Source organism: Watersipora subatra, chromosome 1 (assembly GCF_963576615.1).
Source record: "Watersipora subatra chromosome 1, tzWatSuba1.1, whole genome shotgun sequence".
NCBI classification, from domain to species: Eukaryota; Metazoa; Bryozoa; class Gymnolaemata; order Cheilostomatida; family Watersiporidae; genus Watersipora; species Watersipora subatra.
Window position 1 is genome coordinate 16,537,055 of NC_088708.1, and position 25,589 is coordinate 16,562,643.

General features: G+C 37.3%; 1 protein-coding gene across 1 annotated transcript; it reads right to left on the reverse strand.

Moving 5' to 3' along the window:
• Positions 1-51: 51 nt before the first annotated feature.
• Positions 52-24,150, reverse strand: LOC137398948 (polypeptide N-acetylgalactosaminyltransferase 11-like). The gene is made up of 13 exons (XM_068085115.1): positions 24,035-24,150; positions 19,328-19,569; positions 18,575-18,658; positions 18,219-18,300; positions 16,407-16,579; positions 14,699-14,829; positions 13,204-13,433; positions 12,790-12,907; positions 5,723-5,875; positions 5,046-5,264; positions 4,304-4,405; positions 1,515-1,646; positions 52-781 (listed from the first exon to the last, which is right to left on the reverse strand). The coding sequence occupies exons 2-13, from the start codon at positions 19,539-19,541 to the stop codon at positions 641-643; spliced, it is 1,779 nt and encodes a 592-aa protein (XP_067941216.1). The 5' UTR covers positions 19,542-19,569; positions 24,035-24,150; the 3' UTR covers positions 52-640.
• Between the last annotated feature and the right edge of the window lie 1,439 nt (positions 24,151-25,589).

The window sequence follows — 25,589 nt, forward strand, 5'->3', positions numbered from 1 at the left end:
ATTTTGAATGCTTATTATAATTATTATTATTAGTTGTAAATTTACTGTTATTTACAACTCAGCAAAATGGTTTATGCAGCAAATACGAATATATGACATAACCAGAAGATACCTAATGCTATGTTACCTTAAAGTGCATATAAAGTGCATCATAAATATCAGTGTTATATGTAAGCAATGTTATCTAGAGTACATATAATGATTAGTCCTGACGCAATAATAAGAATGTTATAAAGGTTGGAATGTTAAGAAACATAGACACAACCATGGAATGTACATATAGCAACATCCATCATAAGAGAAATGCTCCAAAAATTAATGGAAGACAGAGCATAGCTCTAGATACATGTATGCCTAATATTCAGGTAGCATAGTACTAGCTGTAGGCATGCCTATTGTATGCAAGTAGCTAAATGAATGCATACAATTTAATAATACGCTATATCCATAAATATAATATATGTATGTATGCACACATATATTCTTATACAAGAATGTGGGATTTGAGATTATAACATCCATGAAAAGGATAAAACTCAAACCTGGAAAATGGCAAGAAGTAGGGCATGTATCATTGACACATTTAGAAAAACTGAGATTGTCTCCTACGCAGTGAAGTGACAGACCGTTGCTGATGTCATCACGTTTTTCCTTTGACTATGTACTTAAAGAGCGAGCCCTCCTGGCAAGCAGTTAGGCTGACTTGACTACCTAGCACAGGTTCTCGCACTGACAGACATTTACCAGTCGCCGGGTTCAACATAAGTCCGTAGTCACCTTGCTACAAAAGATAGCATATGTAGTACCTGTTGAGGATACCATGTTGTAGCCTGTGTACCATAACATTGATACTCCAATACATTATGTTGCACCTTGTGAACCATAACATCAACACTACAGCATACTGTATTGTAGCCTGCGTACCACAACAACATCAATACTACAGCATACTGTGGTGTAGTCTGTGTTCCATAACATCAATACTACAGTACACTATGTTGTAGCCTGTGTACCATAGCATCAATACTACAGTACGTTGTGTTGTATCCTGTGTACCATAACATCAGTACTACAGTATATTGTGTTGTAGCCTGTATACCATAACATCAATACTACAGTATATTGTGTTGCAGCCTGTGTACCATAGCAACAATACGACAGTGCAGTGTTGTAGTCTGCGTACCATTACATCAATAGTACAGCATACTGCGTTGCAGCCTGTGTACCATAATATCAAAATGAAAGTAAACTATGTTGTAGCCTGTGTACCATAGTAACAATACTACAGTACACTGTATTGTAGCCTGTGTACAATAACATTAATACTATAATACACTGTGTTGCAGCCTGTGTACATTAACATCAATACTGCAGTACACTTTGTTGTAGGCTGTGTACCCTAGCATCAATATTATTGTGTACTGAGCTGGAGACATAATAATGCAACTATAAGCATAATTAAATAGTGCTGATTAACATGAAAAGGAACTCTAAAAACAAGCAGGCAAGCTTACTTGATCCTGAGCTATCCACTGCTGAGTTCCACCTTGACCAGTACACTTGGTTATGGTGGGTGTGTATGACACCACGTCTAAACAGCTCTTCTTGTCTATAAGGAACCCACCACCTTCCAATTCAAGCCACTTCTAAAAGTGACAGTCAATTTGGAGCCAGCCAAAAAGGCAGTGCATCAAAAGACACCGAAACATCCGATGCAGAGAAAATAAAGATTATAAAAATGAAGGCAACATTTGACTTCAAATAGCTTGAAACAGCAAGCGACAATTGAAGGATACATATATGTATAATTTGAAAGAGCAAGGTACCTCTGAGATGCTATATAATTTGAGATAGCAAGCAGAAGCTGGCATGTTATATAACTCAAGAAAGCTAGAAACAGCTGACACGCTATATAACTCGAGATAGCAGGCAGAAGCTGACAAGTTATATACGTATATAACTTGAGATAGCAAGTGGCAGTTGACATGTTATATGAGATGATATCGAGGACCGCTGCACTATTTTCCAATGGCAGAAGAGATGACTGCAATGATGTTACAAATGAAAGTATGTTGAGTCGCTAGAGCGCTCTTCATTTGTGTGCAATTTCTTAAATAATAAAGTCAAGGTTTCTGACTAAAATCAAAGATTTTACCAGCCTGTCAAAAAAAGTAAAAACGGATGAGGTCATTCTGCTTTAGCTGTATTTTTTAAATAGACCTAAAACCAGCTAAGATATTTACATATGACTAGATTTCAAAATACCTACTAGATTATGTAAAAATCTTTGACTATTAAGTAAACCTTATTTCCTTGCTTTACATTACTTTCCACATTAATGACTGAGTAAGTACAGTAGGTCAAATACTATGTGCCAACCTGTATCTTCTACCTACTATAGTACTACTAACTCATTCCACTGAGCACTGACTCGAATGTACTGTCCTTTAGTGTAACCAAAAACTGAAGTTCTTGGTCATGGTGTAACTAACTGAACTCAACTGTTGGCGTTGTGTATACCAAGAAGTTATCTAAATGTTTAGATAAAGTCTTGGTATATGCTTAGTATAAGAATTTATCTAAATTCTTGCATATACTTAAACTACTCACCATGAAATAAGTATAAGTATTCTGAAATCTAGTCGTATATAAATATCCTAGCTGGTTTTAGGTCTATTTACAAAATACAGCTAAAGCAGAATGACCTCATGCATTTTTTACTTTTTTTGACAAGCTAGTAAAATCTTTGATTTTAGTCAGGAACCTTGACTTTATTATTTAAGAAATTGCGCGTAAACAAAGAGCGCTCTAGCGACTCAACATACATTCATTTGTAACAGCATTGCAGTCATTTCCCTTGCCACTGGCAAATCGCAAATGGCGCACCAGTCTTCGATAGGATGAGATAGCTTGCAGCAGGTGAAATGTTATATGAATCGAAAGAACTAGCTATAGCGGAAATGTCAAAACTTCATACTACCATAACTAGAAGGCCGTGAATGAGCCTCCATTACAAGAACAACAATACCAACAGACCACCATTAATTTTATAGTCAAAAAATATGACAAACCTGCCCTCCTTGTCCACTTGCAACTCGCATTTGACACCCACAAGCAGTCCACAGCCTCCACCCACAAGCATATTGCCCCTACACCATCAGCATCCTACCCTCTTTATCTCCCAGTATCCTACCCACTTTATCTATCAGTGTCCTACCCTCTTTATCTACCAGTATCCTACCCTCTTCATCTACCATTATCCTACCCTCTTTATCTACCACTATCCCACCCTCTTTATCTACCAGTATCCTACCCTCTTCAGCTACCAGCTTCCTACTCTCTTTATCTAGTAGCATCCTTCCCTCACTAAGCAACGCCAATAAATCCTTCACCATCAGCGATAGCAGTTTACCGATGTAGGGGGAGTTAAACCTGGTCTTTTGTGCAAGAAAGCACTACCAATCACAAACAAACTCTTGAATACATGGAAGGAGGTGGCAAGATAGCATACTGCATTAGATAGATAGTATATAGTAGCACATAGATTCTACAGGAGGTGACTGTGACATGATACTCCGTACATCTGTGGTCGTACAATATTACCAGTGAACACATTGTTACATTGTTATATATACCAAAAGCATTCTAAACACTTTCTATATTATGGATGTTAATTACTATTTTAACACTTTCAAGCAACGTCATGTTGGTTTGTACTCAACATGGTTTAAGTACATACATGGACATGTAACAGACAAGCGGCTCACAGCAGACAGTTGTAAGTACATACATGAAACAGACAAATGGCTCACAGCAGACAGTTGTAAGTATATACGTGTAACAGACAAGTGGCTCACAGCAGACAGTTGTAAGTGCATACATATAATAGAAAAGGAATTTGCAGTATTCAAACACTAAAAAGCTAGAACCTGCAGCAGAACACCTCAAAGCAACAATTAGCCTTAGTGGTCAGGTGATCGGCGTAGCTGCATAACGAATTTTTACAAGGTCCGACCTGTGACTTTAGGAATAGACATTGCTAATAAAGACTTCACAATATAAAATAGTGGCACTCAAGACTCATGAGTGATAGGGACAGCAACACTTTCTTAAGGACTTGTATTCAACTGGTTATCAATTAAAAGTAGTAATATTAAAGACGTATATAGCTTACATAAGCGCGTATGGACTTGCCAGAGGTTTGTACTTGACCGACACAGCCTTAGGAGACAGATGAGCAATCGAATATGTCAATTATGAGCACATATAATCTGTTTCATACATAAAATCACAAGTTACTAACCTGGACTGCCTGAGAGCATTGGACCAGTGTGAGCAGCGTTATTCTCTCAATCACCGCTGATGGGTCTGGCTGAATACAGAGGTCGTGTCCAGAGAGCTTTAGCTGGTATATAGAAAAGAAATTTTATTAACAGACATAATATAGTTTAATAGTACCTAATTTGAAGACCTCTCATAGTGCCAAACAGCAAAAACAGACAAAAACATATTAGACCTTTAAATAGTAAATTCGAGCATAGTGTGTGGATGTTATCCAAGTTTCACACAAGTTGAAGTAGGTTGGATGTTATCCAAGTTTCACACAAGTTGAAGTAGGTCTGTCTTTTTACTCCATCAGCACCTTACAATGTGAAACACTGAATCTTTCTAGTATTTGAATTTTCATACATTTGTGACAAAAAAGAACACTTCCGTGTTTCAGTATGAGCATGCATGGCATTAAAGAGACAGAGATTTAATAAGTGAACAGACCATTACAAATTGGAAAAAGCAGTATCAACTTGGAGAAGCAGACTAAGAGCAGATAACTACCAAAATGTTCCAATATTTGTCAAACCTACTTATAACTAAACCAGGTTAAATGTCTGTAATCAACACTGCTACACAACAATGACCAACTACTATTTACCCACAAATATTACAGAGCATGTTATTTCAATACCTAATACCATAATACTTAAAACATAATTGCCAAAAAGAAGCAAGTCAATGAAAATAGCAAAGAACCAAAATGGTAAGCCTACCTTGCCCTTATTGATGAGATTGAGCATTGAGGACCGTCGTTTGCCAGCCGGCTGAGGTGCAGCATCCTTTTGGGCTGCCCTCTCCTCTGGACTGTACACATTCTTCAGGTACCAGCCAAAGTCGTGGCAGTTTAGTTTCTGTCGGAGGAAAAGCCTATCGCTGACATCCCCATACTCTCGCTCAGTGAATCTGCCCTGAGTGGCATCGTGGTACTTTTTCTGCAAGCAGTAGTCATGCTGACTGACACAAACAAGCCATCTTACCACTTCATCAACACCAACTTTTAACCAAAGATCTCCTTTAACTAATTGCGCCAAACTGTATAAAATTGAGCAACTCTGCAGATGCTAAATACTGTTCATAGTAAATCAACAACAAATCAGTAATATAAATCAGTAAGAACGCCAGCAAAGAGAACGCATTAGTAAAGTTAGAGCAGAATCAAACCATAAAAATCAGACGGAGTTATGAAATTTAAGGCACCAGTGTATGAATGGAGGCTACAACAACATTTCTCTAGGATTAAAACTGACCCTCTAGAATGACACACCATAGCCTCTGTATAAGATTAACGCAGTAATATATGCAAATCTCAGGAAATGGTAAAAACCAGAAACAGCAATAGTCACTCGAAGCAACAACAACAACCCAACAGCATATCACAGTGGTTACATACTCCGTATTCATCCAGCCAAACATTCACCATGCGTAGAGTGTTTTTCGTCAATGTATCTTCACCAGTTGGAGATGAATACGGACGGACACGACGAAAAATGTGCCCAACTCTTGAACACACGGCTATCTCGATCTTACCTCCGCACATCCAAACCTTCAATTGAAAGAGCAAGATTCAAGAACATGTATAGTGTATGTTCTACAGGACTATAATTAGCATTATATTAAAAAACTCGCGAAGTAGCCTTCTTTGTGGCTAAGAAAAAGTGGTGCATATAGATAGAAAAACACCTAACCTCATAATTAATACGACCTACACCTACATGTGTGACTCTACTAGATTTCTGGATTAAATGTATGCCATTGGAAAATACACAACCTAATATCACGCAAGGCCAAGATATGTCGTACAGTGTACTTCACGCTACTACATTGTATATTAAGACACGAGGCTATGGTGCTTTACTCTCCATGTTCAGACACTATTTCATGCTATCTTAACTGGATACCATTAGTTTGATATTCAGCCGTGACATGGCCGTGACATGGCCGTGACATGGCCTCTGAATGACCAATAGTAAAAGTTATGGATTCCAACAAAAGTTGCAGTATGGTTTTTAGATCTTGCTATTTGCTCTTGTCTGAGGGAAGGGACAGTAATAACTATTTAACCAGTATTGTGGCCGAGCTGTTTACATACATGAGATATTCATCAACATTCCATCACAATGACCAGCGAATACAAGAAAAGGATTGACTAATTGAAGAATTGTCTGTACAAATGGTAGTTATCCCATTCCTTCGTTTTTACAACATTCAAACACGGTGTTCTATTTGAAAAATGAGCAAAATCGTTAAAATAGAGACAAGGCATCAATATTAAGTTCCACCAAAAAGGTGACAATTTAACATAAACAATCATTTAGCAACCTATCATAATGTAGCAGAAGACGACTCCAATACAGAACAGCAATCAGTCTTCAGATACTTTAATAAATAGCGCATGTAAAGTTGCACATTTCAATCTTCACCAGTCAGCATATATAGAAATAATGCCTGAAAGAATTGATGCGAGTAAAAATAAAGATATTGAAAGGTTGCCACCAAACTCATCTATTGAACACTGAAATTATTAGTTGTTTTTGTTAGTCTACAATGATTTATCTTCCTCCTTTCACCTAATAGATAATAGTCGACAACTCAAAATATTTGACATTTACATAAATGTAACAAACGTTACAGAGCAAGATGGCAGCTTTATATATAATACTATTTTTAATAAAAAGGTAGAAAATTGCAGGATCAGGAATATAAAATAAATAGACCTAAAAATATATATAATATTAACAATTGTGCGTATTTGAAAATCATGGAAAATCCCAGCATATTAAATTGAACTTTGAATGAGCACATGGAAAGGTTGCAGATATGAGATAGCAAAAAGTTTCATTGAAAGATTAAGAAGAAATTTAAACCAATTTAAACCAATGACTTGACTTGATGACAATGGTTAAGGCCATATCATCATCAAATAGACATTCTGTAGTTATTTAGCAGAAAAATGAGATTTGTTAACAGATTTAGCAAAAGTAATAGCACCACATTATCTTAGAGCACTGATACTATAGCAAAAGTAATAGCACCACATTATCTTAGAGCACTGATACTATAGCAAAAGTAATAGCACCACATTATCTTAGAGCACTGATACTATAGCAAAAGTAATAGCACCACATTATCTTAGAGCACTGATACTATAGCAAAAGTAATAGCACCACATTATCTTAGAGCACTGATACTATAGCAAAAGTAATAGCACCACATTATCTTAGAGCACTGATACTATAGCAAAAGTAATAGCACCACATTATCTTAGAGCACTGATACTTTAGCAAAAGTAATAGCACCACATTATCTTAGAGCACTGATACTATAGCAAAAGTAATAGCACCACATTATCTTAGAGCACTGATACTATAGCAAAAGTAATAGCACCACATTATCTTAGAGCACTGATACTATAGCAAAAGTAATAGCACCACATTATCTTAGAGCACTGATACTATAGCAAAAGTAATAGCACCACATTATCTTAGAGCACTGATACTATAGCAAAAGTAATAGCACCACATTATCTTAGAGCACTGATACTATAGCAAAAGTAATAGCACCACATTATCTTAGAGCACTGATACTATAGCAAAAGTAATAGCACCACATTATCTTAGAGCACTGATACTATAGCAAAAGTAATAGCACCACATTATCTTAGAGCACTGATACTATAGCAAAAGTAATAGCACCACATTATCTTAGAGCACTGATACTATAGCAAAAGTAATAGCACCACATTATTTTAGAGCACTGATACTATAGCAAAAGTAATAGCACCACATTATCTTAGAGCACTGATACTATAGCAAAAGTAATAGCACCACATTATCTTAGAGCACTGATACTATAGCAAAAGTAATAGCACCACATTATCTTAGAGCACTGATACTATAGCAAAAGTAATAGCACCACATTATCTTAGAGCACTGATACTATAGCAAAAGTAATAGCACCACATTATCTTAGAGCACTGATACTATAGCAAAAGTAATAGCACCACATTATCTTAGAGCACTGATACTATAGCAAAAGTAATAGCACCACATTATCTTAGAGCACTGATACTATAGCAAAAGTAATAGCACCACATTATCTTAGAGCACTGATACTATAGCAAAAGTAATAGCACCACATTATCTTAGAGCACTGATACTATAGCAAAAGTAATAGCACCACATTATCTTAGAGCACTGATACTATAGCAAAAGTAATAGCACCACATTATCTTAGAGCACTGATACTATAGCAAAAGTAATAGCACCACATTATCTTAGAGCACTGATACTATAGCAAAAGTAATAGCACCACATTATTTTAGAGCACTGATACTATAGCAAAAGTAATAGCACCACATTATCTTAGAGCACTGATACTATAGCAAAAGTAATAGCACCACATTATCTTAGAGCACTGATACTATAGCAAAAGTAATAGCACCACATTATCTTAGAGCACTGATACTATAGCAAAAGTAATAGCACCACATTATCTTAGAGCACTGATACTATAGCAAAAGTAATAGCACCACATTATCTTAGAGCACTGATACTATAGCAAAAGTAATAGCACCACATTATCTTAGAGCACTGATACTATAGCAAAAGTAATAGCACCACATTATCTTAGAGCACTGATACTATAGCAAAAGTAATAGCACCACATTATCTTAGAGCACTGATACTATAGCAAAAGTAATAGCACCACATTATCTTAGAGCACTGATACTATAGCAAAAGTAATAGCACCACATTATTTTAGAGCACTGATACTATAGCAAAAGTAATAGCACCACATTATTTTAGAGCACTGATACTATAGCAAAAGTAATAGCACCACATTATCTTAGAGCACTGATACTATAGCAAAAGTAATAGCACCACATTATCTTAGAGCACTGATACTATAGCAAAAGTAATAGCACCACATTATTTTAGAGCACTGATACTATAGCAAAAGTAATAGCACCACATTATTTTAGAGCACTGATACTATAGCAAAAGTAATAGCACCACATTATTTTAGAGCACTGATACTATAGCAAAAGTAATAGCACCACATTATCTTAGAGCACTGATACTATAGCAAAAGTAATAGCACCACATTATCTTAGAGCACTGATACTATAGCAAAAGTAATAGCACCACATTATCTTAGAGCACTGATACTATAGCAAAAGTAATAGCACCACATTATCTTAGAGCACTGATACTATAGCAAAAGTAATAGCACCACATTATCTTAGAGCACTGATACTATAGCAAAAGTAATAGCACCACATTATTTTAGAGCACTGATACTATAGCAAAAGTAATAGCACCACATTATTTTAGAGCACTGATACTATAGCAAAAGTAATAGCACCACATTATCTTAGAGCACTGATACTATAGCAAAAGTAATAGCACCACATTATCTTAGAGCACTGATACTATAGCAAAAGTAATAGCACCACATTATCTTAGAGCACTGATACTATAGCAAAAGTAATAGCACCACATTATCTTAGAGCACTGATATTATAGCAAAAGTAATAGCACCACATTATCTTAGAGCACTGATACTATAGCAAAAGTAATAGCACCACATTATCTTAGAGCACTGATACTATAGCAAAAGTAATAGCACCACATTATCTTAGAGCACTGATACTATAGCAAAAGTAATAGCACCACATTATCTTAGAGCACTGATATTATAGCAAAAGTAATAGCACCACATTATCTTAGAGCACTGATACTATAGCAAAAGTAATAGCACCACATAATCTTAGAGCACTGATACTATAGCAAAAGTAATAGCACCACATTATCTTAGAGCACTGATACTATAGCAAAAGTAATAGCACCACATTATCTTAGAGCACTGATACTATAGCAAAAGTAATAGCACCACATTATCTTAGAGCACTGATACTAGTGAGCTTAAACAGATGCAAAACAGACCAGCTGAGCTGACAGATATTTTTAAAAAGACGACCAGCAGTGACTATGGTGAAATCAGGTTTTAAACTCTGCTGCCTGTCAGCTACCACCAGACAGAATACTGTTACAGCGTTAAATACATGTACTCATTTTATCGCTGTCTTTATTATTACTTATCTGAAATTTTGTAGCGAGACTTTTTGTGGCGAGACTTTTTGTAGCAAGACTTTTTTGTAGCGAGACTGTTTGTAGCGAGAATTTTTGTAACGAGATTTTTTGTAGCGAGACTTTTCCAATAATGTTTGCAGAAGATATTTTAGGAAGAAGATCTATACACTTATAGAGTTCTCAACAAGAGTCTACCAGTTGTAGTCAATCATTGTTAATTCTGGTAAATTTTATTTATTAGTTGTCTCAAAAATATTATAATCTCTAAATTACCTTTGAGCTAAATTAACCATACTCCTCTTGCCAGCTTCCTCTATTTGAAAATAGTCGCATGCGTAGTTCTAACATTAAACTAAGAAGGCGTTTCACATACATACGTACATACATATTTACAAATATATTGGTCAACACCCTATAAAAAAATTTAACTTTTACCATTTCGCAATCAATGTTCTATTTAAACAAGTTGGGATGAAAATTAAAATGCTTGGTAGTTTTCTTCTCAAAAACCATAAAACAGAAGGGTCAAAAACAGCATAAAACATGGTATGATTGTGACCAACAACTTTTGGCTGTGCGCAAAAACCTGACAGATAAAAACAGGTTCTCTCAGTAAAAACATGTGAATAATTTGCCAAATAAAAGGAGTCCTCTCAGCAAAAATATGGTGAGCGTCTTAATGGAAAGAGAAGCAGTTCCTTACAGCAAAAGTGTGCACACTCAATGCAAAAGATTGAATTTAACGATAGAATATGGACAAGAACTGCAGAAGGCTTAAACTTATTGTAAGCGTTGGGGAATAAGGTTTAAGCTTTTACAGACTGTGTGGAAATATTTAGAAAAAAGACGAGTGCATGCGAAGGCATATCGGCCTACATCTTGGAGAATGTTATGGGATGCAATGATTTACTTGTAAATGTTAATGATAAGATATTTAAACTACAATTGGCCTGAGGAAATGAACAAGATATGTGCTACCCTAGGACAGTTATATTTCGCTAGTATTTAGTTTCGTGAGTAGCATACAGAGTAAAATTTCGCTGCAACTTAATTTCGCAGCTCTGATAAGTGCGAAAATATAGCGATGTGAAAATAAATGCAGTGGAACAAACATCATTAGATTCCTCAGGTCCAGTTCACTGGTACGAAATATTTTTTAATTTGGGACTAATGTACTTTTCGGACTATAAAACGCACCTCTATATAAGCTGCATCTGCTTTATTTTCCAATAAACGATAATAAAACAATACATAAGCCGCACCTTTGTATAGGCCGCAGAACTAGGACTGTGCTTTTTAATGTAGCAGCAACTTTGCCGTTTAAAACGGAACAGTGCAGAACGGCACAGTTTCGTATTATCCTACGCTTTTTAATTTAGTGCCTAACGGGACAGTACCGTGAGGCATTGTTTCGTATTTTCTTTCACCGCTAGAAGCGCACTAATTGGAGATTCCCGTTAGTGGGAGAAAGAGGGTGAAAGAAAAAGCCACAGATTAGCCGCACCCTTATATAAGCCGCATGGCTCAAATCATCAGAAAAAAGTAGCGGCGAATAGTCCGAAAAGTACGGTAGTTTTTATTTTTGAGCCGCAGGTAGAAATGTGTAGGCGAGATCAATAATGCAATTTGATCGCTTGCTGCCATTTGTTTCCTGGACTATCAATGACGTCAAGGTCCCTGCCGCAGTGACCTATGTGGTACCAATATTAGAATTCAAGTATTTATAGCACGCGGTGACCATGGCTCCGGGTTGTTATTGCTTTTGGTTGGTAATAAAATTCATCACCACAATAATTATTATTCAATTTTATGACTTTCCCTACCAGACTGTCATCCTCATCAGTTACAAATTCAATGACTAAACTAATATTATCATCTTCCTAATTTGTCTAGGCTTTTCCAAAAAAACTTATTATCTTAATTTGTTTTGCCATGCTGCTCAGTCGGTGTATTAGCTAAAATGAGTTTAGCAAAAATTGTCCAATGAGCCAACCACACACGAAACTTGCCGGCATTTCTAATATGACGATTTTATTGTGAATATCAATGAACAAAGCCATTTAATTTCGCATTTTCTCTCATTCGTTATGATTGTTTAGTTTCGCTCATGAAATTTTCGCGAGAGGATGTTGCCGCGAAAATGCGAAAGTTAGATGCCGCGAATACATAAGTGTCCTAGGGTAGGTCAGCATGCTATGAAAGTTGATTCAATTTGTATGGATTTTCCACGATGCAATGATACAATATCAGTCTAGAAATTCCATGATGCAACGATATAATGTCCGCTACTTGTGCAGAATCACTGAGCAAAACCTGGATTGAAATTCGCCTCAAGACTCAACATGAAACCAGAGAATAAACTTACTCTAAAAGACATTTCAATGTTCTCTCCACCCCAGATATCCATCCCATTGTCATATCCACCAAGATCAAAAAAAGTATCTTTCCTCATAGCAAAAAGCCCCCCAGCCATAGTAGGAGAGCTGTAATATAAATTTCACGCCAAATATAACAAGTTAACTATGCAACCACAGTTACTCCTACATCAGAACATTTTCCCCTTCAAATGCAACTTTACAGTTAACTGACATGATATATGTTAATGTAACTATTAACATGCATAACAGTATGTTAATGTAACACTTAACATTCATAACAGTAAGTTAATCTAACACTGTCGTTAGCGTACATAACGGTAAAGACCAAAGCCAAGTTTTTCACAATTCTCAACAAATACTATTGTACAGACCAAATGTTGTATGATTATAGATTAGCTTACCTTATATGAAAGGGATCTATGTCAAGGACAGATGCAGGTATCTCTTCCCAGCTAAACCTCATAGTCCAGGTGAAGCCACCTCTGACAAGTGGGGAGCTTTTATAGCTGAAAGTATCAGGATCTATGATGTCTATGACAGGAAGAACGACTGTTGAACCAGATACTCTGCTCACTAGTGCCTCCAGCCAACCCACATTCACCTCTATGTGACTGTCCAAGAAGACTAACACCTGCAATTAAGAGAACAGAAACATTAAAAATAAAGGGAAATGACTCAAATAAGAAAAGAAGGGACAGAATAAATTGAAAGAGAAAGGGGTGATGAAAGGGGTGATGAATGGGGTGATGAATGGGGTGATGAAAGGGGTGATGAAAGGGGTGATGAAAGGGGGTGATGAAAGGAGGTGATGAAAGGGGGTGATGAAAGGGGTGATGAAAGGGGTGATGAAAGGGGGTGATGAAAGGGGGTGATGAAAGGGGTGATGAAAGGGGTGATGAAAGGGGTGATGAAAGGGGGTGATGAAAGGGGTGATGAAAGGGGTGATGAAAGGGGGTGATGAAAGGGGGTGATGAAAGGGGGTGATGAATGGGGTGATGAAAGGAGGTGATGAAAGGAGGTGATGAAAGGAGGTGATGAAAGGAGGTGATGAAAGGAGGTGATGAAAGGAGGTGATGAAAGGAGGTGATGAAAGGAGGTGATGAAAGGAGGTGATGAAAGGAGGTGATGAAAGGAGGTGATGAAAGGAGGTGATGAAAGGAGGTGATGAAAGGAGGTGATGAAAGGAGGTGATGAAAGGAGGTGATGAAAGGAGGTGATGAATGGGGTGATGAATGGGGGTGATGAAAGGGGTGATGAAAGGGGGTGATGAAAGGGGGTGATGAAAGGAGGTGATGAAAGGAGGTGATGAAAGGAGGTGATGAAAGGGGTGATGAAAGGGCTGATGAAAGAGGTGATGAAAGGGGGTGATGAATGGGGTGATGAAAGGAGGTGATGAAAGGGGGTGATGAAAGGGGGTGATGAAAGGGGGTGATGAAAGGAGGTGATGAAAGGGGGTGATGAAAGGAGGTGATGAAAGGGGGTGATGAAAGGAGGTGATGAAAGGAGGTGATGAAAGGGGGTGATGAAAGGGGGTGATGAATGGGGTGATGAAAGGGGTGATGAAAGGGGGTGATGAAAGGGGTGACAATAAGTGTCGGGATGAGAAACAATAGTAGAAATAAGACAATCTAGAAGCAAAAATAGGATCTAAGACGTCGCTTTATAAAAACCTGCATTATTCATAGCGTTAGAACTTAGGTTTTAGTAGTTGTAACACTTGTTAGTGAATCCACTATTAACTTTGTATATTCACTGCAGAAATTGTCTCAACTTGTGTTTTCTTTGCTTGATAATTCATGAATGAAATCAAGTCTCTGTTAGCCTTTAGTAACGACAGTCGAAATGGGAACTAGTTTATCTGTTGCAGTTTATTGAAGACATAATAAAGTAACCTACCTTGGAGTCAGCAGCCTTAGCTCCAACAGTTCGTGACCGAATTAATCCTTCCCTTTTACTATTTCTAATAATGGTCACAGCCTCACCAAAAGTTTGGCTGACGTACTTTTCTAAAGTACCTTTTAGTTTAACTACAATAGTAACACGAGATACAAAACCACAAATTTTCTTCAAACAGTCTATAGTAATACCATGAGATACGAGCTTAATGGGCTCCGGGACCGTGCTCGAATTTTAATTTACTCGGATCAAATCAAATTTTCTTATATAAAATAACCAAATACCAATAAATTTATTCGCACCCTCTCAAAAACACATAAAAACGGGAAGTTACAAAAGACAAAACATGTTTTTAATTATTCTAATTCACCAACTACGCTCACAAAGTAGCAGATACCTATCTAGTGGGTATGATCTGCAATAAAATGTAATGTTACTATGTACAGTACTGTACGGAGTTTTTACCTTCGAGACAGACGCAGTGACTTACGGCAGTGTGAGAGAGACTTGACGGCAACGTGTTTGGTATGCTACACTTCTGTGACACTTTATAGCATTACATAAGCTTTAAATTTGACTGAAATAAATTTAGCTTACTATGCACACACTTAACAATAAGTTTTAATCTATAATCTGTATATATATAAATCTCAAAGTTTGTCTTTTTGGCTTTTTGTTAAACCCTGTGTCCAGTTATAGCAACTAAAATCTAGCAATGAAAAAACTGCACAGCACTGAGTTTGATCTCAGGACCTCCAGATCTAGAGGCAGCGAACTTAATCATTAAGCTAAACAGAATACAATGGATTCATTGGGCAAATAGTCAACACATTAGTTAAGATACTCCTGCTTGCTTATACAAGCGCTTGCTTAAAGTGCTTGCTTGCTCAAAGTGCTAGCCCTGTTGACCGATACACCTAACAATTATTAAGCTGGCCTAAAATGTGGATATTATTTTAGAAAATATTTCAGTAAAGATTTAGCGTTTCAGGTAAGTTACTCAAATTCATTAGGTAATTATTCCATTACCCGTGCAATGCTGGGTATTCAGCTAGTACTTCACTAAACCTAATTCCAATCTTGTTTTCATTCTTTTCTTCTTTCAGCTCTTTTTGCCTTGCTTTTAGACTCAATCTCACCTTTACTTTTAGCTGGCCTTTGTAAATCCTTTTTGATAAGACAAAAACGGCCGAGCGATGCTGTTTTCTTAAGCAGCCTCTCGCATACTCAGCCACCTAGCGGTAGCATCAAGAACCTTCTCGTATGCTCGTATCTCAAATTTGTATTGTATCTCTAAGCAAAAATTTGCTTGGAATTATCCTCATAGCTCAAATTTCTCGTATGACGAGACACTCGTATCTCAAGTTATTACTATATAGTGATAGTACTAGTAGAGCCATGAATCATCTTTAGTTAATCTGCAAGAAAGCATGGTCACCTACTAAAAGGTTAAAAAACATGATATAACAGCGATCACGTGAACTAGCTCTGTCATGTTTAGAAGGTGTAGGCCAAAGATAAAAGGCAGGAAAGAATGGTTGATGCCAGATAACACTAGCACTTCCATCTCTCTGACGGTATGTCTCATGGTGCAAATGACTTGTCCAACCTTCTCATACTCTACCAACATGATTTATTTAGACCAGGCATATCACTTGAAGTTGCAGAATCTGAAAGCTACTTTGTACAATTAGAAGATATGACTAACCATCGCTGCTGTCATCATCTATAAGTATGATTTGATGGATGAGGGCGTGGTCAGTGCGGCTCCATATACTATGTAGAGAGCGAAGAAGAACACTCAATGCTTCGTTATAGAAGCACATTATTATACTGACAGGTTCAAGGTGGGCGCTGTCGTATGACATGACAGAAGGACATCTGCAAGTTGAATACAAACATCTATGAAATACTGATTTTTTAAAGTTATTGTCATTTGAAAACCACTACATAGTAACTCTCCTCAATACGCTTCCGTAAACCAATTCACATAGAGTAATTGGTTGTGATCCCCTAGTCCTAGTCTTTAACAAGTTGATCTTGCTAGTTATGAAGTCGGTTTTCTTGACCAATATGGATAGAGTAGTTCTCATAGCGTAGTGTTTATTGAGTAGTCAGTTGTGAAAGCTAAGTTTTTAATAAGTACTGTAGTTCTATCAAATGGTTGAGTGGTTTTACTGGACAAGTTTTCATAGAGTAGCACTCATAGATTAACCCCCATGGAGTAGGACTCAGAGAACAAGTACCATGAACTAGTTCCCCTAAACTACATGATGTAGCTAGTTTTCAGTGAGTATTACATAAAATAATGCTTCAAGACTCTTCTAAAGGCAACAAAGCAGGGAACTGAACATTCAGTAAAGTAGGTATATAAATTAGTAAGTAACATACAGATAAGTACAAGGATAAATACATGATACATTTGCAAGATAAGATCCTACCAGTATGCCAGTAATACATTATTTATACAGATAATGACAAAGACAAATGCAAGATGTGAAGCAACTGCAATGTGGTAAAAGAAAATAAACATTCAGGCACATGTTGTACCAGCTATGACATGAGACACATACACCCAAACTCAAAACTGAAACAAGGAACAGAAGTTGATGACTAATCAGAGACAAATAAAAATAATCATGTTAGATATATCATGCAAAAGACAAACGCGATCTCAAACAACAGTGGATATCCTAAGGTAGGTAAAAAACACAATGAAGTTAGGCTTAGTATGTATGCAGAATGAATAACGGACCATCAAGATTACAGAATGAACACCGAGATACAGAGAACGAGAAAATAAGGCTGAATAGAAAACGGCACAAAAGAGAAAAAACTGAAAAAAATTTGAAAGGCGCAAAAGACAGGTTATATTGTTAAAAATATATATTGGCTAGTGGAATGGCCGGCGTTGCATGGGTATTAAAAACAGCTTATAAAACAGTGGCAGGTAATGTAACTGCCTGCCGCTTCCCATTAGAATGGCACAATGCCAATGGCTAATTTGAGTAAGCTAGTTATCTAAGACTGTTACTAGTAAGGGCCGTGAGTGTAAGCATAAAATTACATTGCCCCGTAACGGAGAGCGGTAGCATATTTTCACCCACATAGCGACATATATCACCCAATGAATCCACCAATCCCGCATAGCTTAATTGGTAAGATATTTGCCTAGCGAATGGGAGGTTCCGAGAGCAAATCTTCTGCAATACGGATTCTTTATACCAATATTTTAATAGCTATAACTGCACAAACTAAAGTACAGAATCACAGAATAACAGAGACACAAACTTTGAGATTTATATATTAGAAGTGCTGGTCTAACCAGGAGACACCAACTTGGGCTGAGCATAATAAGCCTAATCTACGTGAATGGTTGCATAAATGTATACATATACACATAACACAAATAAATATAAGTTACAAGTAAAATTTGAATGCGTATACTGGGTCATTGCAAATGGAGGGTTTAGGTTGCACACAATAGTACACTCCTACAAGTTGAATGATATCAACTAACTTTAAGTCTCTTGTGTCTGGAACGGGACGGGAAAAGCTGAGTCGGTTGCTGAGATACTCGTTAAACGAGTGTGACTTCTTTCCTACAAACAAGAAAGAAGTTGTCAAAGTCAGAGAACTTAATGAGTCAACAGCTATTCAAATTGCCCAATTCACTTACAATCCTTGATATTTACAGTTAATGAAATATAACTCATTAATTCTATTTTACGGTTTCATTAAAAAACGGATGGTTACTAAAAAGTGACTAAAAATTACCAACAAGAAAGCGTTCCCAAGCTATTAATAATAAACCTTAGTATTTCCGACTGTAGTATCACCAAGCACAAAACTGGTTATGCTCTATCAAAGACTAACCTTTATCGTACTCTGCCTGATCTTCATCAGTATAAATTTTGCTCGCTTCCAAAGGGTCAGTATATATGCCGTCTATGACATCACCTAGTCACAACAATGACATAAAAACTTCTTAATCAAACTTAGCATAAAATCACCTAGTCAAAACACTGCTACATATCACTTAATCATACCATGTACACTGCGCAATAAAACGGGCAGGCCTATTATCGATAGCTGGCATCATTATTGAAAAAGTCTGAGATATTTGGGCCATGTACACAGAATGGAACAAGACCAGCTTCCACATCAACTATATATTTTACTCGCAACTATGTGATGGTAAATAAAATCAAGGCTTTGCTATAAAGAAGTAGCTAAGAGGAATTTAAAATGGAGGCAGATCAATACAAACTCATGGCAAATGACTGCTTGTAAATGAACTGATTGGAGATCCGCTATCATACTCAAGTCGCAACCATAGACAGTTTAGCCCTCTTGACTGACTGCAAGAGAGAGCACACACTAAGCACAAGGTAACCCTGAGTTGACTACCGCTACCAGCTAAACTCGATTCTTCCAAGAAATCGATTGCTCTCAACTGCTACAATTTAGTAACAAACTTGTCATTGGTGGGTTAATCACCAAATCACCATACACTATTTGCTAAGTGTGGGATAAGCACACTGCTGTAACCTGCAGTTAAATACAAAGAGCAATTAAAACCTTAATATAGAACAATCCATATAAAATCAGCAATTTAAAAGTTCTCACTGTAAGTCTGATGTTTATCAATTTTGTTGCGACTCGGGCGATTTTCTTGCGAATTTACGACAACTAATGAATGATGATATGCACGTGGCTTGGCCATCTTAGAGATGCCTTGCGAGTGGTTGAAATGAGCATGGATGAAGAATGTGACTCCCCATGATATCGATGCCAGCATTGCACCGGCAAAGCAACAACTAACATTGCGACTGAGCCGCATTCTTTAGGTCACTCAGCCAAATAAACTTCTAAAATATAAAACAGAGCAGACGTACAATGAATAGAATGATAAATAACAAAAATCAGTACGTAGTCTATGCTACAGCAGGTGGACATGCTCATAATTCTTCAAACAAAAACCTTGTCATTGAAAAAGGATGCTATTGACCTAACCTTTTGATGTGGTAATGTTTTAATGGTATAACTTACATCGACCGAGTTTTAGGTAGCAATAGTAATTATTTATTTTGAAAAGCAATTTGAAGTGTGAGAACGATGTTCAGGTAGTTATTATTAACAATAAAGAAAGTTACTAAAATTGCGATAAACATACACTTGTAAAATACTGGAACAACTCGTGACTTAATAATACTGACAGTTAAATGCAGTTCCACTGATAAATATGACACACAGAATTGAATTTGGATTCACAGTATTTGGTAAGATATTGCATGCTCTCTGGACAGCCAGCTAGTCAATGAGAACATATAAACCTGCTTAGGTCATTATGCTTTGGTATACAGATAAACTGAGTATATGCTAGTACTAGCTAAATGCCCGGCGTGGCACAAGTAATGAAACAAAGTTTTTGTACAGAAAATTTTACTTTTAATCAACATATTCAACATCAAAATTTACCATTCTAACTTTTAAATCAAGGTGTTTGTTTATTTCTGTGTAATGTGCTATTTCTGTTTACCATGTTTATTTCTGTGTAATTCATACTGTACCAGCTGCAGTGCCTAGTGCAGAACTATACTGATTGCAATAGTCTTGTTGGCTATACGGACAGAGAGACATATAAACATTGAGATTTATATGTATAGATAAGGATAAATACATGAAATAATTGCAATTTAAGATTCTACCAGTATGACAGCAATACATTATCTATAAATACAGATAACAGATGAGAAAGATAAATGCAAGATGTAAAGTGACTGCAATGTGGTTGAAGAAAATAACCACATTGCACTGCTTACGCCATACGGAACATGTGATACACAAAAGACCCTGCCCATAAACTCAGTCTCTATCAAACTGATGAACCAGGTTGATGAGAGGGCAATAAAGATAATTCAGCAGCTAGATTAGACTGTATAAAGTAAGGCGTCTAGAGTGAACATGTTTGCCTAGTATCTGCTTGTGTTGCTACGTATACTGCCATCAGAACTGTCGTATATTTGGCAGAGGCACATGCACAGCACTTATTCCCAAAATTTAGGTGTAGTAAATTATAGAATTATACAAATAGGCCTAAACTTAAAATACGAATGCTTTGCATATAATCAGCACTCAGCCAATGACAAACCCTGTACATGTATGTAATATTACTCCAAAAAAACAATAAAGCGTCATATGTCCCTTATTTCCCTTAAACCTAATATTAATATAAGTGGTTATGAGACAGTGGGTGGCATAGACAATTTTCCGTGTGAGATGTGTTCGATAACAATTCATACAATCACACAACAAACACTGCTAACATAAAAAACCCAAACTAAAGCGGTTAAATAATTGTCCAGCCCGTCGAAACACGCTGACAGAGTCAAAAACGCATAGTCAAAAATACATTGTTTTGACTGAGCACTACAGTGCAGTTTGTTGTCTGTCGTAATCAATTTACACGATATTTTAATCAAGTTTGTCCATTCAAGTTTTAATATTAATTCAGTAACGTTATAATTATAGATATGCCAATTCACATATAACCTAGCTGCTACACCCTGTAATATCAATAGTTCTGCTACTTTGCCTCATTCAACATATTTAATGCTTTGTAAAAAAATACACGAGTGCACAATAGTTTGCTGTCTTTGATAATGGCAAACCAGCTACTGTATATGGTTCCTTAGTCCATACTGAAGGTGGGAGCAGACCAGAGTCCTCACAAGCTGCCAACTGAATCCCAACAAATGGTAATAGTTGTTGCACGGTAGAAAATTCCAGCACTAGTGATGGCTTCCAGAACGATCAAGAACAGTTTAGATTGCTCTACTAATCAACAAATGGATAGCAACCAGCATTCGCCAATACCTGACTACTGCAGCCAACACCACATTCAGATATACCTAGCTCAGATGAATTGTGTCAGGTGCAGCTGCTCCCAAGTGATATTGCAACTACATGTAATTACAATGTTGTCAAGAATCAACAATCTCTGGGTCCAGCTGCAGTCAACCTTGGCAGTATAGAACTACGTAAGCTTAACACCAAGCTTTCTTTAGTGCGAATAAGAGAAGATCAAGTGCTGGTAACTCGTATACTTGTTGGGAAAAGTTCTCGCGAGGTAATACTTTGTCCTATGAACATGCGAAAGTGGGTGGTGTGGAACACATATACCCTTTCTCATGACAGCATAATGAGGACCCTCCAGAGACTAAGCTGTCAAGGTACTGGCCAAGAATGACTTCTGATGTTCGACGTCTGGTGAACAGCTGCAAGATATACCAGCGAGCGAAGTTTGGAGGTTTGCAAAATTCTTCAAGTTATGGACCTCTCTGGGTGGCCGTCCTTGGCAAAAGGTTGCTATCAACATAGTGGGATCCGCTACCTTTGACCATTAGAAAAAAAACAGATGGATTCTAGTGTTGATAGACCATTTTACTCGTTGGCAGAACGCTATATCTCTACTTAATGTTACAGCTCTTATAGTTGATGAGGTTTTAAATAGCCAAGTCTTTTGCTACTGCGAATTACCCAAAGAGCTGCACAATGATCGAAAAACACAGTTTGAGGGCGATCTCATGACAGAACTCTGCGCTACGTGAAAGCTCACTAAAACTCACACAACAGCATATCATCCTCAATGTAAAGGCATGGTAGAGCATGGAAATAGGACTTTGGGTGATTCCTTTCGCTGTCTTTTACTCAGTCAGATGGAAGCTCAAGAAAACTGGGACATTATGCTCCACAGATGAGGGCCATAAGAACAGCCCCACATACAGCAACAAAGAAAACTGCAAACTATTTGATGCTGGGGCAGGAATGTAGGCTACCTGACCAGTTAAGAGGTGGTACAAATAATGTTGATGAGACTACACAAAGTGACTATGCCTCACGTATGCATAATCGGTTAAATACTGTTTACCAGTTGATTCGCACTCAACAAATGCTACCTCCTGGATTACCTGATCAGGAAGATGCCATCTTCAAAGAAGGCGGTCTGGTTTTAGTGCAAACAAGCGGCGATGAAATGGAATTCACTAAAAACTCATACCAAAGTTTAATGGGCCATACATTATCCAAAAGGTCTTTGATAACAGCACTTACAAAGTTGCAGGTCAAGGCACCATCAACGAATGTCGTCTCAGGCTGTTTACACCTGCATCTGATCCAGCTGGGCAACTGAGAAGTCCAAGGGACAGCTCAGATGTTGACCAGCCAAGAAATGATTCTCCCAATGATATGGATCAACATTTTGATAACCTCAAAATGTCCTGGGAAGAACAAGTTCTGCTTCCTGAACAGCCAAGGCACGCCCTGAGAGAACCTCCTTGATTGAAGGATCATGTGTTGTATTAAGTTTTAGTTAAAGACAAGTTATGATGTAGACCCAATAAACTTCAAGGCCTTTAAAGAAGATATTTGTATGCCCGATTACACCAAGTTTGGAGACTTATTTGGGGAGTTTCTGATGCCTCTATTTACGGTCTCGGAGCCCGCTATAGGGTCAATGCCTACTTAAGACATTTGAGTCCCCCTAACAAGATGCATTATCAAGACAACTAAGCATTGTAACCTAAGGTTACAACAAGTTTGTAACCTAAGGATTCAACAGAGTTGTCATCATTGGGGCTAATCCATAATTTCTTTAATGACGTTCGTAAGACAATATTCGAATACTGTCACCACATCTCAGGGTGGAGAATGTGATGGATTTACTAAGCCGAGCTTCCCGAATCGACATATGCGTCAAGCTATTGTCAGATTGGTCCCGTAATGCAAAAGCCAGCTTGCATGAAAAGTCATTGAACTAACACCCAGCACTTGCTATATAAGCAACCATGCTCCAGTGTTAGAGAAAAACAGAGAGCACTGCGCACAACAAAGCCAAGAACTACATATATAAAAGGGAAAGAAATACGTTCCATGTCACCGTAGAGAACAGCGTAATAGCATAAATTAATCTCTGCGTAGCTTTGTGCATATACATGTATATATAGGTGTATCTTTGACATATTGCTCTTAGAAGTGTAAATGTTTGAGCATCTCCTATTCATACACTCATTTCAACATTGCGTTGGATTGCATTGAACTGTACTTAAATGTTCTGTCGTTTCATGCTTATAGAGCTCCAGTAGTAAAGAACCATGCTTATTCACCAGTTACCTTGCTTGCATCAATTACAGTTGTGCATGAGCGCTACTACTCATTCAGTGTAAGACGACGCGGAACCCACTTGCAAGTGGCTAGTCAGCGCCGACTTCCACAACATAAAGCAACAGGTTTGTTTCGATATAGCTGTGTAAGATTTTAGTCTATATTATTTACCTTTGAGGTATGCTATGCTTTTCTGAGCTTTCCACCATACCACCCAAGACAATGCATGGCCAAGAAACTTAGCACCGACTAGTAAATCATTAGCTGCTCAAACAAACCTAAATCTGCGTAATTAAAAGCTAAAAACAGAAACAAATGGAACACACGAGATCTTTTTCCACAATAAACTGAACGGCTAGGAATTTGCTGCTGATAGCCTTTTCGTTGTCCCTGGACATCGCTTGCGAGATCCTAAGCTATTATTTACACGTAGAGGCAACAACTCCATCTTAAAGCGAGTATAATGGTTGCAGTATGTACATGTACGAGAGAATTTAAAATGATAGCAGCATCACTTGGCAAATCAATACTGGTTTACTTGTAACCTATAATAGGCCTACAAGCTATTACGAGATCAGATATGACAGTTGATATAAATACAATTTTTTTTAAACCAGAAAGAACAAACACTTCTACACACACACATTTGTTAAGGACAATGATAAAATTTTGTTTGTTATTGATATGAGATGTTAAGATCATCCTGAGATAATAAGATTATTAAATTACTTGAAAAAGTTGGTAAGCTTTAAATGAAACCCATATCACACTATACCATTTAAACGAAGCAAGTATGACAACACTTGCATACTGTAGGTTAACAGAATAGTTGACTCGCAATACTGTATGTTATTTCTTATATAAGCATCCTTAATTATGATGTCTTTTAACCAAGCTGCTAGTATTTTTTGTTTATGAAGAAACAGCCAGCATGTAGGCATACTGTGACCCTAGACACTCTATTTGATAGATTGTCAAACATGGCAAGCTTTTATCAGATGAAGTACTGCTCAGCCAGTAGAACTCAGTAAAAGGGTACATACTAAAACAATTGTTAGAGAAAGCTTTCTCCCGACTCTCGACAAAACAACTGCATGCACAACCAAGTAGGTACTATCTGATAATAGTCTTCTCCCTTCAGCACCCACTGACTACCGGGTGACACCAGCTTGAGATTGGGATCAGCATAAAACACAGTTTCAAAAGCTTTAAAGCTGAGATCAGACGAGCAAACCTTTAAAGCCTTTTTGCGAATAGATAAATATTGTTTCACTTTCTCCATAATATCATTATCCATAGCCTTTTTTCTAAATGACACCATTACTTCTGAGTAGAATAACCACTCATTTGTTGATTGAAAATGCTGTGATATGAGAGCAGCCGTCTTATCAGATAAAACTAGTTTTCTATCATTGCACTTGCTTACACCCCATGTGTTACTCCGATTGCTACAAGGGGCTGTCAGAATGTCACAGACACTCATGCCAGCATTTTTTGCTAGTAGCACGAGAGAAGTATCCATATCGTCTGCAGATAAGATAGTTATATTGGTAGCAAGCTGAACACTCCGATGAAAGTTTGTAGAAAGGAGCTGGTGAGGAGGAATTAAGGTGTTGTGATTGGTCTTTAGGAAGCCATAGAAGGTGGTAGAGTAGAACAGTCGGTAGTGATTGTATGCACTCCAAATCCGTTCAATGGGATCTCGTACAAACATGAAGACATGCGG

Bases quoted from the DNA above. Each gene is read 5' to 3' on its own strand.
- LOC137398948 (XM_068085115.1), bottom strand. From the start codon at position 19,541: ATGCGGCTCAGTCGCAATGTTAGTTGTTGCTTTGCCGGTGCAATGCTG. The intron at 5,876-12,789 runs GTAAGTTTATTC...TTTCAATTGAAG, and splicing joins ACATTGAAATGTCTTTTAGA to GTTTGGATGTGCGGAGGTAA. The intron at 1,647-4,303 runs GTTAGTAACTTG...TGTCACTTTTAG, and splicing joins AATGCTCTCAGGCAGTCCAG to AAGTGGCTTGAATTGGAAGG.